At 45.6% G+C, this 13,048-nt stretch overlaps 1 protein-coding gene across 3 annotated transcripts; it reads left to right on the top strand.

Annotated features, from left to right (window-relative positions):
• The first annotated feature begins 2,746 nt into the window (after positions 1 to 2,746).
• HAUS4 (HAUS augmin like complex subunit 4) lies at positions 2,747 to 11,453 on the top strand. 3 transcript variants are annotated; one of them, XM_036114840.2, is made up of 10 exons: positions 2,747 to 2,936; positions 4,689 to 4,773; positions 6,035 to 6,177; positions 6,269 to 6,400; positions 6,865 to 6,999; positions 8,367 to 8,463; positions 9,608 to 9,753; positions 9,894 to 10,024; positions 10,774 to 10,842; positions 10,967 to 11,453. In XM_036114840.2, the coding sequence occupies exons 2-10, from the start codon at positions 4,719 to 4,721 to the stop codon at positions 11,148 to 11,150; spliced, it is 1,092 nt and encodes a 363-aa protein (XP_035970733.1). In that variant the 5' UTR covers positions 2,747 to 2,936; positions 4,689 to 4,718; the 3' UTR covers positions 11,151 to 11,453. The 3 variants fall into 3 exon arrangements, with proteins under 3 accessions (XP_035970733.1, XP_035970732.1, XP_035970734.1); XM_036114839.2 differs by having other exon boundaries at positions 2,747 to 2,944; XM_036114841.2 differs by lacking the exon at positions 2,747 to 2,936 and adding an exon at positions 2,993 to 3,109.
• Positions 11,454 to 13,048: the final 1,595 nt, after the last annotated feature.

Raw genomic sequence — 13,048 nt, 5'->3', positions numbered from 1 at the left:
AATCTGGGAAAAAAAAAAAGGAGAGAAGGAGGGAGAGGGAGGGAGAAAGAGAATGAATTCTAGGCCTTCTCTGGCAAATCTTACTTGCTCAAGGACACCAGATGGTGTGTGATTGTAAGATCTTTTTCCAGTACTTTTCTGCAGTTTTTATTGCCAAGAAGGTCTATAGGCTCAATGTTCTAGTCTTAGGTAGAACTGGCCTATATAGTCCCCTTCCCTTCAGCCAGTCCTATCTCCTCTTGAACCCAGGAGGCAGCTTGGACTCCCTGTCCCTGCCTCTGCTTGCTGGGATGTTTCCTCCATTTCTAAATGATCCAAATTTTCTCTCCGTTTAGGCCCAGTTAAGATAAGATTGATTTCATAGTCTTTCCTATCCATTCCTTCAGAAAGGGTTCTCTACCTTAGTTTAAGTTTCTCAAGTATGTATGTATGTATTTATTTATTTATTTAGAAGATTTTATTTATTTGTCAGAGAAAGAGAGAGAGAGAGTACACAAGCAGGGGGAGCCGCAGGCAGAGGGAGAAGCAGGCTCCCCACCGAGCAAAGAGCCTGGGACTGGATCCCGGGACCCTGGGGTCATGACCTGAGCCAAAGGCAGATGCTTAACCAACTGAGCCACCCAGGAGCCCAAGTTTCTCAAGTATTTATAATCTAAACTGCTCTTTTGACACATTTTTGCTGCCTTGTACTATTTGCTTTTCACATGTGCATGTCTTAATCATCTCAACTGGATTATGAAATTCCTCAGGGTAGGGACTGGGTCATATTTATGTTTGTGTCTCCTAAGGCACTTAGTACATGCTCAGTAAGTGTCAATTTTTAAATACCTCACTTTGATAGTCTTTCCAAAGCACTTTCTCAGCCATTATGTCATTTGATCATTACCTCAACACTCCGAGATTGGAGGAGCTAGAAATATGTTATTTCCTCCTTCTGACAAATAAGGAACCTGAAGCCCAAGGTCACTGAGAGAGAGAGAGAGAGAAAGAGAGAGAGAAAGGGATGGAACAGATAACTGCATATGAAGGTTTGATTCAATTCAAGGCTTCCCATGGCTCTCCCCCTCCCCTCCGCTCTACCCTACCTGAAGACAGGCCTCTGCACCTTTCTCCCATTCCCCAAGTCCTTTAGAGCTGCTTAGACAAAGCTTATAGTACCCTCTTATAAAACTTGACAAATATGAGACATGAAATTTCAGTCGATTTCTGGTCAGCTCTGAGTCACCAAAGCACATTTGCTATTTTGTTCCAAGTATCATTTGTTAGGAACATTATGCCTGATATTTAATGATGCTGCACTACAGAGCTGAGGAAGCATAAATGATTTTTAAAAGCCGTAGAAAATGACAGGACTTTAATATTAAGCACGAAAGGTGGCAGCTGACAAGATGACCAGGGATATAAAATTTCTGCACTGGATCACACTATTCCTCTATGTATTGCTAGTAGAACTCTCTAGTTGGTACTAAAGGAAAAGATGAAACTCTCTACCGCTCTGCATGCCTGACCGAGATTCCTTCCCCACCACCCCAGACTATCAGCTTCTCTGTTGCAAGAGATTGAAGAAACTTGGTGTAATTTACTTAGTATCAAATATTATTTTTGAGATAATTCACTTAATGACTACATTCCAGTCCACTTTGAAAAGAGGGTGGGAGTGGTGTCAGAGGTAGTTGTCCCCCTCCTCCCATGCAACTCGTGCTGGGACCCCTCATTGGTTGAAAGCAGTCAGAGAATATGGAACCCTGAAGTACTTACTGGTCTAAACAGGGTGTCCAAAAGCAGAATGTGCATCTAGGGGGCAAATGGAAGACATCTAGCTCATTGGTCTAGAGATGGCAGGTGACCCAGTCTGGCCCATGAGACATATGGGAAAGTCTGCTGGGTACTTTGGGAAAGGTTTTCTTGCCTAACTGAAGGCTCCTCCCCTTCCTTCCTGCTTGCGATGCTGTTGAGTTGGATGTACCCCTTAGATTTCTGCAGCTACCTTGTGCTCACGAGGGAAATGCAAAGAGAACTGCAAAGAACCTTGACCACAGAGCTACTAAAAAGCTTTGGGACCTCCAGCTCCAGACTTAATTGTTAAGCAAACAATAAATGCCCCTATAGTTTAAAAAGGAGGCAGGGAAGGTGGGAGAGAGGGAGGGAGGAAGAGAGAGCACAAGTGAGAGAGCCTGAGCGAGCAAGCGAGCTGAATGAAGGATGAGAGATAATGGAGAGGTTAGAGGAGCCTGGGGCAGGAAATTAGAGAAGCTGACCCAGGGGGCTGCGCCAGAATGAGGAGACTGACAGGCTCCGTGTGGGCGGCAGGTCTGGGAAGGTTCAGAGGGCCACTGGGTCAGGTTTAAACGCTGTGAGCTGCGACCTCAAACAAGTACTTAATTTCTTTGCGCCTTAATTTTCCCCTCTGTAAAATGGATATGATAGTGACTTCCTCATAGGACGCTGTACGAATTTACACGAGATCTAAATGAGGAATGGCAAGTAAACCTTTGCTTGACAGTTCCTGACTCACTGTAGGCCCTCAATAAATATTAGCAATCAAAACCATTTTCTCAACATTTGCCCTCAATAAGGGGGAGGTACTCAGGAAAACGGGCCAAGAGGCCGCCGGCTCACACCCCAAAGGCTGCGTTCGCCGGCGGTTGACGACCGAGGGCTCGCGCTCGGCGGGGGGCGGGGCCTGGCGTTCCCGCCTCGAGCGTGGCCCCGCCCCTCTTCCCCTCTCACGAGGCCTCGCGTGCACTTTGAGCCTTTTCCCCACCTCCCCCGACCTTCCCGCGCGGTCCTCCCGGGCATCTCTTCCCCCAGCCCCAGCGCCCGGTCCGAGTGAGAGGTTCCGGAGCCCGGGCGCGGGCGGGGTCCCGGTGTCGACGCTGCCGGCCAGCCCGTCCCAGCCCGCTCCGCACGGCCTCGGGAGCTTCAGCTGCCCTCTGGTGTGCAGGTTTGCCTCGGAGGGTCGGCGGGCCGCGCTGCGGGGAGGAGGAGTGCGGGGAGGGTTAGTCCGGCCGCCGCGGCCGCCCTCGCCCTTGGGAATCCTTGGCTGACCAGACGGAAGGGAAGTAGGCGCCGGAGAGCCCGCTCCGCATTTTGATTCATCTCGGGCCCTGTAAGGGTCACATCTTGTGAAAATACCTGTAAAATCAATTTAACGTTCAGTGCAGCGTGTAAAGACAGCTCTAAGAATTTAAAAGACGCCTGAGTCAGAACATTTAAATGCTTGGGTCCCCTGTAGCAGCGTTTTAACACGTCTGAGTGCAGAGGGTGGAGAATCGAGCCTGATTGCCGCCTTCGTTCACGCCCTGTAACATTTTAAAAGGGTGAAAGAAAGGCACTCCAAGAAAACCCAAGTGGGCAGTTCCCCTAGAGAGGGAAGAACAGCTGACTTTTGGAAATCTGTGTGGGTCCTCATTTCCGTGTGCGAAATTTGCCTGCAGAACTTAGATCAACGATAAACAGAATTGTTAAAACACTGGGCTTAACTAACTAGTGGCTTTTGTTGACAAGTCGATTGTGTTATTAATTCTTGGTGTCTCAGCCAAGGCAGGATTCATTATCTCCGTTTTGCAGGTGGAAAAAAGTTTGGCACAAAAAAACATTTCCCTTAAATTCACACAGAAGCAACTGCAGAGCTGCAAATTAAGTTTTAGCATTCCGACTCCTCATCTGTGTTCCCCCCTGGACCATGTTACAAAATAAATGAGTAGTTACTTTGATGCTACTCATAAAACGAGGGAGTAAACCAAATGTTCTGTGAACTTAAAGTGTTAAATCATAATAACCTTCAATGTCTTCTGCTTTGGGAGACTCAGCTGCCCTTTGGAGTTGATACCTTACAGAGAGGAGTGGGTGGAGCAAAAAAAAAAAAAAAGGAAAATAACGTCAAGGGAAAAATTTAGTCTCCAGAGTCCACAAACTGTGCCCATGTTTACTGCCCCCTTGTGTTGATGTCATACTTTTCAGTGTACTCCATGTTCTGGCAAAACACCCGACAGCTGCCATCCCAGCCTCAGCTGCATTAACTACACCTTTGCGTTGCTCTTTTGGCACTGACCTCCCTGTCAGTCTTGTCATGCTCTTTCCTCCAGGTGCTCCTTACTAATGCTGTTATGTGAAAACCAGTTGTTGTTTTTCAAGTGTGGAATGATTTGTCACTCCTGAAGGATGATTCGAGAGTTAATGATCAAAAACTACCAACAGATTTTAGATGAAAGGACAAGTTAAAGAAGCTCAAGAAACTTGTGGAATTTGATAGCTGAGTTATTTGACTGGGGGGAAAAAAGCAGACACTGACTTCCCCCACCTCCCCCCCACACACACCCCTTTCCCCAATTCACTCATAACCGGAAAGCTGCAACCCTATTTTAACTTAGACATAATGTTGAGGGGAGGGGAGCATCCTTCTGTTTAGTGAATTGGAAAATTTTCTTTCCAAAGGAGGCTCCGTTTTTGACAGCTTGGAACAAGTGGAAACATTTATGTGCTTAGAATGCAGATTGTTTTGCCACTTATAAGTCTGCCCATAAAACTTGTACAGGAGCTTGAGACCCAGGGTGTGTGATATAGTCTGTCCCTGTAAAAGGCATCCCTGTGGTTCCTCCCCAGCTTATAGACAACAGAAATTTGAACCCAAGGTAGTTTTCTTGGAGCAGCCACCCAGTGTATTTACTTCTTGTTCTTTCACTCAGTTCCACACATAAGAATTTCAAGAAAATCAGATGGCATCCGGAGATTTCTGCTCACCTGGAGAGGGGATGGAAATACTCCAACAAGGTAAGGGCTGCCATTTGAAGGAGGTTTGATGACTTACCCAGAGAGGTCTGGGCCAGGTTCTTGCTTTCTATAATAAAAAGGATTTATAAAGTCCACCAGTATGATTTCTCACATAAAAGCCGAAGTTCCTGGGGAAACTAGGATACATGAAGATTCTTCGACACTTTTATTAGAAAACAGATTACACCGGCTCCTGTTAAGCACCCTCCTGTGCAGTAGACTAAAAACTCCAGTCGCTTCCATGCTGCATCAGCAGGCATAACCTGAAGAGAAGGGTGGCCGGCAAACTCTGTGAAGGCTTCCTTTCTACCTGGGTCTTGAATTTTCTCATATCTTGTACTCCAAAATCTCAGATCCTTACGTATCTTGAATTCTTCCCCTATCTCAAGCCCTTTCTATATCTTGAATCCTTCTGTATCTTGAATTCTTTCCCTATCTCAAACCCTTTCTATATCTTGAATCCTTCAAGAACTTGAATCTTCTATATTTTGAACATTGCCAAGTTGATCCTTCAGTGCCTGAGGGGGAGAAAAAAGAGTTATTTTCCAAAAGTGCTTTCTCATGGTCCAAAGCATGAAAGTTTGATTGTTTGGTAAGTAGGAGTAAAACAGAAGACCCCAGCAGAAAGCATGTGGGAAAAGAGATGGAAAGAGGCCCTTGAGCTGAGGCAATAACCAGAGGATCCCAGTTTCTTGCACTTTTTCTCATTCTTGTGCTGCTCTGAATCCACATGGGTTACCCAGCTCTGTTTATAATAAGAATTTAATTCAGTTTTTCAGTTACTCCTAAGAGTTTATCTTCTTGCAGTCTTGCTTATGCAACTAGAGATCACATCCAAAGTTGGAACTTTACCTCTGTTTTTTTCCCTTCCTCAAGAATTCTAGTTATTCTATGTGAATGAGGCATTTGGAGTACTGTGGTGACCCCTACCAAAAGGTCCCTTATTCCTGATTCTATTTGTCTAATACTTTCCAACTGTACTTCCATTTTCTAAGCTCTTAGTTTCATTGGAGACTCATTCCCTAATTCTTGATTAATATCTTTGTATATATATAGAAATGCTTGTTACTTTTGAGTATTGCCTTGAGTTTATTTGTGGGGTTTTTTAAACATTTCATTAGATTTAGAAAACTTCCCTACTAAAAACCTAGGGGTTTTTTGGAAGTGAGTATTAAGCTAAGAGTGATTCTCAATTATATATGATAGCCTCTTTGCTTTTTTTTTTTTTTTTTTTTGCCCCTATGGGGGACATCCCATTAAGTGTGCAGCAAACAGCTTCCTCCTTGTAACCTGAGTGAAGAGGACCTGTTACAGAACCCACACTTCAGCAAACTGCTGCTGGGTCTCTCACAGCACATGGATGAGAGCGCCTTAAGCCTCACCCTGGCAAAGGAGCAGGCTCAGGTAAGAGCCCTGGGAGGAGGGATGCTAGGAGGAAGGAAAAATTTTCCAAGAGAGAAAGAGGTTCCTACCTGGGATTTTTTTGGTTTCGTAGGCATGGAAGGAAGTTCGACTGCATAAGACAACATGGCTGAGGTCTGAGATTTTACAGAGAGTCATTCAAGAGCTGCTTGTGGACTACTATGTGAAGACACAAGACACAAATTTAACTTCTGAGGACAAAAAGGTGAAGCAGGAGAGATGCAGTAGGGGGTAGTTACCAGCTGCAGGAATGACCAGGCCAACTATGGCTTCACCTGATTGTATGCTCTGGGGGAAATAGGAACTTCGAGTAATGGTTATCAAAGAAGAAATGGACTGGGGCACCTGGCTGGCTCGGTGGGTGGAGCGTGTGACTCTTGATCTCAGGGTTCAAGCCTGTGAGTTCAAGCCCCACACTGGGTGTAGATATTACTTAAAAATAAAATCTGTTAAAAGAAGAAGAAGAAATAGACTGTAATTATGGCGGAAGAGGTGGGTGTGTTGTCAGGGTTTTGAAAAGAAAGATTGACAGGAGAAGGCACCGGCAGCTGAAGGGGATAAGATGTTTGAGGACTTTGAAAATGTGTGAAGAACTGGTTTATGAGGATGGAGGAGGTGGAGGGGGAGAAGTTGTATAGTAACCTCTTTTTGTTTTTTATTCTCTCTCAGTTTCATGAGACCCTTGAACAGCGGCTACTCGTGACTGAGCTGACACGACTGTTAGGTCCCAGCCAGGAGAGGGAAATGCCTCCGCTGCTGGGGCTGGAGAAGGCGGACCTTCTGGAGCTCATGCCCCGCTCAGAGGTTGTGGGTGGGCAGATATTGGGACCAAAGAAGTGAAATGGCTTAATTTCTCCTATATATTTAAACGGTTTTTTGTTACACTTTTGTTTTTGTAAAAATGATACATGTTCATGGGGGCCAAACTCAAATAAGAAATATGTTACACAGAAGAAAGTAAAAGCTGAAATACTACACCTAGGAGTAAGTACAGTATATTTTATACAGCTCGACATAAATGGTATTATAGCCTCCATGCTTGTATAGTGAATGTAATCTGTTTTCACTTAATATATTTGGGACTTTTTTCAAGTCAATAAATAAATGTGAATAAGATGATCGCTCCTAAAGCACTCTTAGCACAGTGCCAGGCACATAGTCTGTGCTCAGTGTTCTTATTATATCATCAGTTTATTTTGTTTTATTTTATTTTATTTATTTATTTATTTTTAAGATTTTATTTATTTATTTGACAGGGAGACACAGCGAGATCAGGAACACAAGCAAGGGGAGTGGGAGACGGAGAAGCAGGCTTCCTGCCGAGGAGGGAGCCCGATGCGGGGCTCGATCCCAGGACCCTGGGATCATGACCTGAGCCGAAGGCAGACGCTTAACAGCTGAGCCACCCAGGCGCCCCTGTTTTATTTTATTTTTTAAAGGATTTATTTATTTATTTGAGAGGGAGAGAGTGCAAGTGAGAGGAGGGGCAGAGGGAGAGAGAGAATCCCAAGCAGACTCCCTGCTGAGCATGGAGCTGACTCGTGGCTCAATCTCACAACCCTGAGATCATGACCTGAGCCGAAACCAACTGAGCCACCCAGGCGCCCCTATTTCATCAGTTTAAATCACTGATAGGATTCCATTGTATGGGGGCGCCTGGCTGGCTCAGTCGGTAGACCTTGCAACTCTTGATCTCAGGGTGGTGAGTTTGAGCCCCACATTGGGGGGTAGAGATTACATTAAAAAAAAAAAATGGATTCCATTATATGGATGTAGCATAGTTTGCTTAACCTTAATGATGGATATGGTAGTTTCTGCATTTTTGCTGTTAGAAACCTCACTGATAGGAACATGCTAGTTCATAAGTGTGTTTGCCTTTGTATGATTATTTCCCCAATTATGAGTTCTCAAAGTGGGATCACTGGTCAGAGGGTATACACATTAAACATATTGGTACATATTGCCAGTTCCCCACCTTTTCATCAATGTGGGGTCTTGACCATCATTTTATTCTTTGCAAATTTGATAGGCTAATAAAAATGAATCTCCCTGTTGTCTCTTGATGCATTTTTCTGGTATCAGTGAGAGTGTTATCATCCTTTACTCATTGGCTGGATCTTCCTAGTTCTAATAGTCTATTTGCATCTCTCTTTTTGCTTCTGTGGCTATAGGATTTTGTGTGGATGAGAGCTCGGCTCCCACTGGACGTGGAGGAGCAGCTCAAGAAGAAATGTTTCACCCTGCTCTGCTACCATGACCCCAATTCAGGTGAGTGCTGGCACTCTGCTCTGTTCCCAGCTAACCTGCAGGGTTCCTGGTCTGCTCTTCTGAGAAGAATGCACTGAATTTTAGATTTGGGGCAGAAGCTAGGAAGCATTGGAGATGCTTATTTGTTTGCTTCCTTGCTGGTAGAATACAAGCAAGGAATTGTGTGAGAACTCCTTTTTTTCAGCAAGGTACCAAGTGTCCTCTTACTTCAGGGAAGGATGAGTTCATTCGTCTCCAGAGAATCAGAATGGAATAGGGAAGAAAGTTCAGGCTAATAGATATTCCCTTTATCTTCATTTCTATGACTTAAGAATTAAGGGCCAAATCTGGACTTAAAGGTAAGAGCGAGGGGCACGAGGCTGGCTCAGTCTGAAGAGCATTTGACTCTTGATCTCGGGGTCATGAGTTCGAGCCCCATGTTGGGTGTAGAGATTATTTAAATAAAAAAAATAATAAAGGTAAGAGCAAAGAGAACTTTTTGAGAACTGGGCCATTTTATTATTTTTTTATGTTTTTTTTTTTTTTAAAGATTTTATTTATTTCTTTATTTGAGAGAGAGAGAGAGAGAAACAGCATGAGAGGGGAGAGGGTCAGAGGGAGAAGCAGGCTCCCCGCTGAGCCGGGAGCCCGATGTGGGACTCGATCCCAGGACTCCAGGACCATGACCTGAGCCGGAGGCAGTCGCTTAACCAACTGAGCCACCCAGGCGCCCTTATGTTTTTTTTTAAAGATTTTATTTATTTATTTGACAGAGAGAGAGAGAGAGCGACAGCAGGAACACAAGCAGGGGGAATGGGGGAGGGAGAAGCAGGCTTCCCACTGAGCAGGGAGCCCAATGCAGGGCTCGATCCCAGGACCCTGGGATCATGACCTGAGCCGAAGGCAGATGTTTAACAACTGAGCCACCCAGGCGCCCCGAGAACCAGGTCTTTTTTTTTTTTTTAATTTATTTGACAGAGAGAGACACAGTGAGAGAGGGAACACAAACAGGCGGAGCGGGAGAGGGAGAAGCAGGCTTCCCGCCGAGCAGGGAGCCCGATGCGGGGCTCGATCCCAGGACCCTGGGATCATAACCTGAGCCAAAGGCAGATGCTTAACCGGCTGAGCCACCCAGGCGCCCCTAGTCCTCTGTCTCTTTGCCCAGATTCCGACAGTGAAACCTTGAAGGCAGCAAAGGTGTGGAAACTGGCAGAGGTCCTGGTGGGTGAGAAGCAGCAATGCCAGGATGCCAAGAGCCAGCAGAAGGAGCAGACGGTGTTGCTCGAGAAGAAGAGTGCCACCTACTCCCAGGTTTGTCAGAGCAGTGGGATAGCCTCTTGTGTCTTTTATCCTGGTGCCAGGGGCACTTTTGGGGAAGCCAAGGAGTTTTGATCTACCTTCTTTTCTACTGACTTCTGATTTTGCCCTCTTCCTGCCTCCCCGGGGCTCAGGTACTTCTGCGCTGCCTTGCCTTGCTGCAGAGGCTTCTTCAGGAGCACCGGCTTAAGACTCAGTCTGAGCTGGACCGCATCAATGCCCAGTACCTGGAGATCAAGTGCAGTGCCATGATCCTTAAGCTGAGGTGAGCTATATGCCCCCTGTGGGTCTCGGGAACTCGGTCTCACACACCCTCCCCCTTCTCTCTCTTTCCTGTCTGCCGTGCCTAGGGTCTTATGGGTCTTCAGTTAATGGCACACAGCAGTATTAGCCTTTGGATTACCCAGAAGTGTTCAACATTCTTTTCTTTTTCTTTTTTTTTTTTTTTAAGATTTATTTATTTTGAGAGCACAAGCATGCACTGTGGGGAGGGGCAGAAAGAGAGTCCCGAGCAGACTCTGCGCTGACCACAGAGCCTGACACGGGGCTCGATCCCACAACCCTGAGATCACAACCTGAGCCAAAACCAAGAGTCAGACGCTCAACTGACTGTGCCACCCAGACGCCCCCTTTCAACATTCTTGAGTCTTACTTTATTTCATTTTTAAATTTTACTTAATATTTTAGAGAGCATGCGAGTGGGGGGGGGGAGCAGAGGGAGAGGGACAGGCAGACCCAGCATTGAGTGCAACATGGGGCCGGTCTCATGACCCTGAGCCAAAATCAAGAGTTGGATGCTCAACCCACTGAGCGCCCCAGGTGCCCCTTAAGTCTTATTTTAAAGCCTTCCGAAATAGGTGCACTCTTGTGAGATACGTTACTCAGGAATTCAGAGTGACCTTGCTTATCCTGTCACTGCTTAGCCCACATCTTGACCATGGGCAGGTACTATGTCCTGTTCCTAACTCTGCTCCCATCAGGGACCCTCAGCATTTCTTTTTTCCCCTCTGTCAGGATGGAGGAGCTAAAGATCTTGTCTGACACTTACACTGCTGAGAAGGTGGAAGTTCATCGTCTCATTAGGTGAGAACTCCCAAGGGCCTGGTCCCAAACTCTCCAACCCGCTCATTTTAATGTGTTCACATTCTTGTCTCCTTTCTGAGGAGCCAGATGCTTACATTGTATCTTCTCTTCCCCGGGCATATAGGGACCGTTTGGAGGGGGCCATTCGCCTACAAGAGCAGGACATGGAGAAGTCCCGACAGGTCCTGAGCACCTATGAGGTCCTTGGGGAGGAGTTTGACAGGCTGGTAAAAGAGTACACTCAACTCAAGCAGGCAGCTGAGAACAAGCGCTGGGCCCTCCGGGAGTTTAACAAGGCCTGTCGCTGAGCGCTGCCTGGTGGGGTTCCGGCGACGGACTTCTGCATGGGCGCTGCCTCCCCCTCCTCCTGCTGAAAGGATCACCTCCACCTGAGGCCCACTTTCACTCCAGGAGTGTGGGGACGCTTGCTTGAAACCCTGCAGTGGATTAGGCACCGTCCTGGTTTTTCTTCCTTGTTTTTCTTCCTTGTTTACAGTGACTGAGTCTCTTCTGGGAAATGGAGCAGATTTATGTAATTCTCTGTGCAGCTATTTGTCAGTGTCAGCCCTGTATTATATTTGATTATCTCCTGAATAAAGTGATGATGCTTCCTTTGGGCACGGATGAAAAAAGAACATCAAAGACTAGATGGGTAAGGAGGGGAACTGAGTGGATCCAGATGAACAGATGTGTAATGCTTACGCTAGGAGTGGGAGGTAGGAGTGCCGGCCTGCCCACCTGGAGTCTTAGAGGCTTCATTCTTGGAGAGCAGACATGGATTAAATCTGACCTTGCTCTTGAAGAACTGTAATATCCAGAGGAGGGCTGGAGGCCACGGCGGGTAGGGGACGATTCTGTCACCCCGGCTCTTAGTGGGCCAGTTAGGATAAAGCAGCAGAGCATCCAGCCCTGTTACAGGGAAAGACACAAGCCACTTGTATTCCCGGTTCCCGCTGGTGTGGTTTGAGGGTTACTTTTTTCTCTGAAAGCAGAGTGGGAAGAGATCGCCCTGTGTGGTTTGAGGGTTACTTTTTTCTCTAAAGGAGGGAGTGGGAAGAGATCACCCCAAGGAACCAAGTTTCATAGTCCACTTAGCTTCGAACAAGGCAGGGAGGGCCCTGATGCCATCAAAGTCAGGGACTGAGAACAGAAGCAGAAGGTCTCCACCCTTACTTACGAGAGCCTACTCACCTTCTCAAACTACTTTCAAGGGAGACTGTCTAGACTGTCTTGAGGTGTTCTGCTACAATAAATAATGATGGTCTTGGATTGGTTTATAGGAAAAACTAAGGTCTTTAACATAATTTAGATTTTTTCTATAAATGGTGCTTACTGCCATTTATCTACAAGGAAATGTTGGCCCACACGAAATTCACAAATCACAAACAGATTAATGGAAAAAGTCAGAAATAGTCAAAATTGCTTCGTTCTCTACTTCATCTTTTCCCCAACATTTTTGGACTAAAGTTTCAAACCTACAGAAAAATTAAAAGAATAGTACAATAAACACCAGTATAGTCTTAACAACCGAGATTCAACAATTATTAACATTTAGCTTTTCTCTCTCTCTCCTTTCCCTCCTACCACTCTCTCTATATAGACTGATAAATCTGTAGTTATACAGACTTTTTTCTTCCAGAGCCATTGTATAGTAAGTTACAGATGTGATATATCATTCCCTAAGTACTTAAGCAGGCAACTCTTAATAACGGCATTCCTCTGTATAACTAATAAAATTATTATGCCTAAAAATTAATAATTTCATGATATCTATTGTCTAGGTCATATTAAAATTTCCCTAATTTGTTTTCTTGGTCTAGGGTCCATTGAAGGTCTGGGTATTACATTTGGATGTTAGGTTTGTTTTTTCTGTGTTTTTTTTGTTTTTTTTTAAGATTTATTTATATTTATTTGACAGAAGAGAGAGCACAAGCAGGGGGAGAGGGAGAGCAGGCTCCCCGCTAAGCAGGGAGCCCAATGAGGGGCTTGATCCCAGGACCCTGAGATCACGACCTGAGCTAAAGGCAGACACTTAACCCCAACTGAGCCACCCAGGCACCCCTGCTTTTTTTTTTTTTTTTTTTAATAGGCGCCATGCCAAATGTGAGACTTGAACTCATGACCCCAACATTGAGAATCACATGCTCTACCAACTGAGCCAGGCTGGTGCCCCTGGATGTTAGGTTTCTTTAATCTCTCTCTTTTT

Source organism: Halichoerus grypus, chromosome 8 (genome assembly GCF_964656455.1).
Source record: "Halichoerus grypus chromosome 8, mHalGry1.hap1.1, whole genome shotgun sequence".
Lineage (NCBI taxonomy): Eukaryota > Metazoa > Chordata > Mammalia > Carnivora > Phocidae > Halichoerus > Halichoerus grypus.
This window is presented reverse-complemented; position numbering and strand designations above follow the sequence as displayed.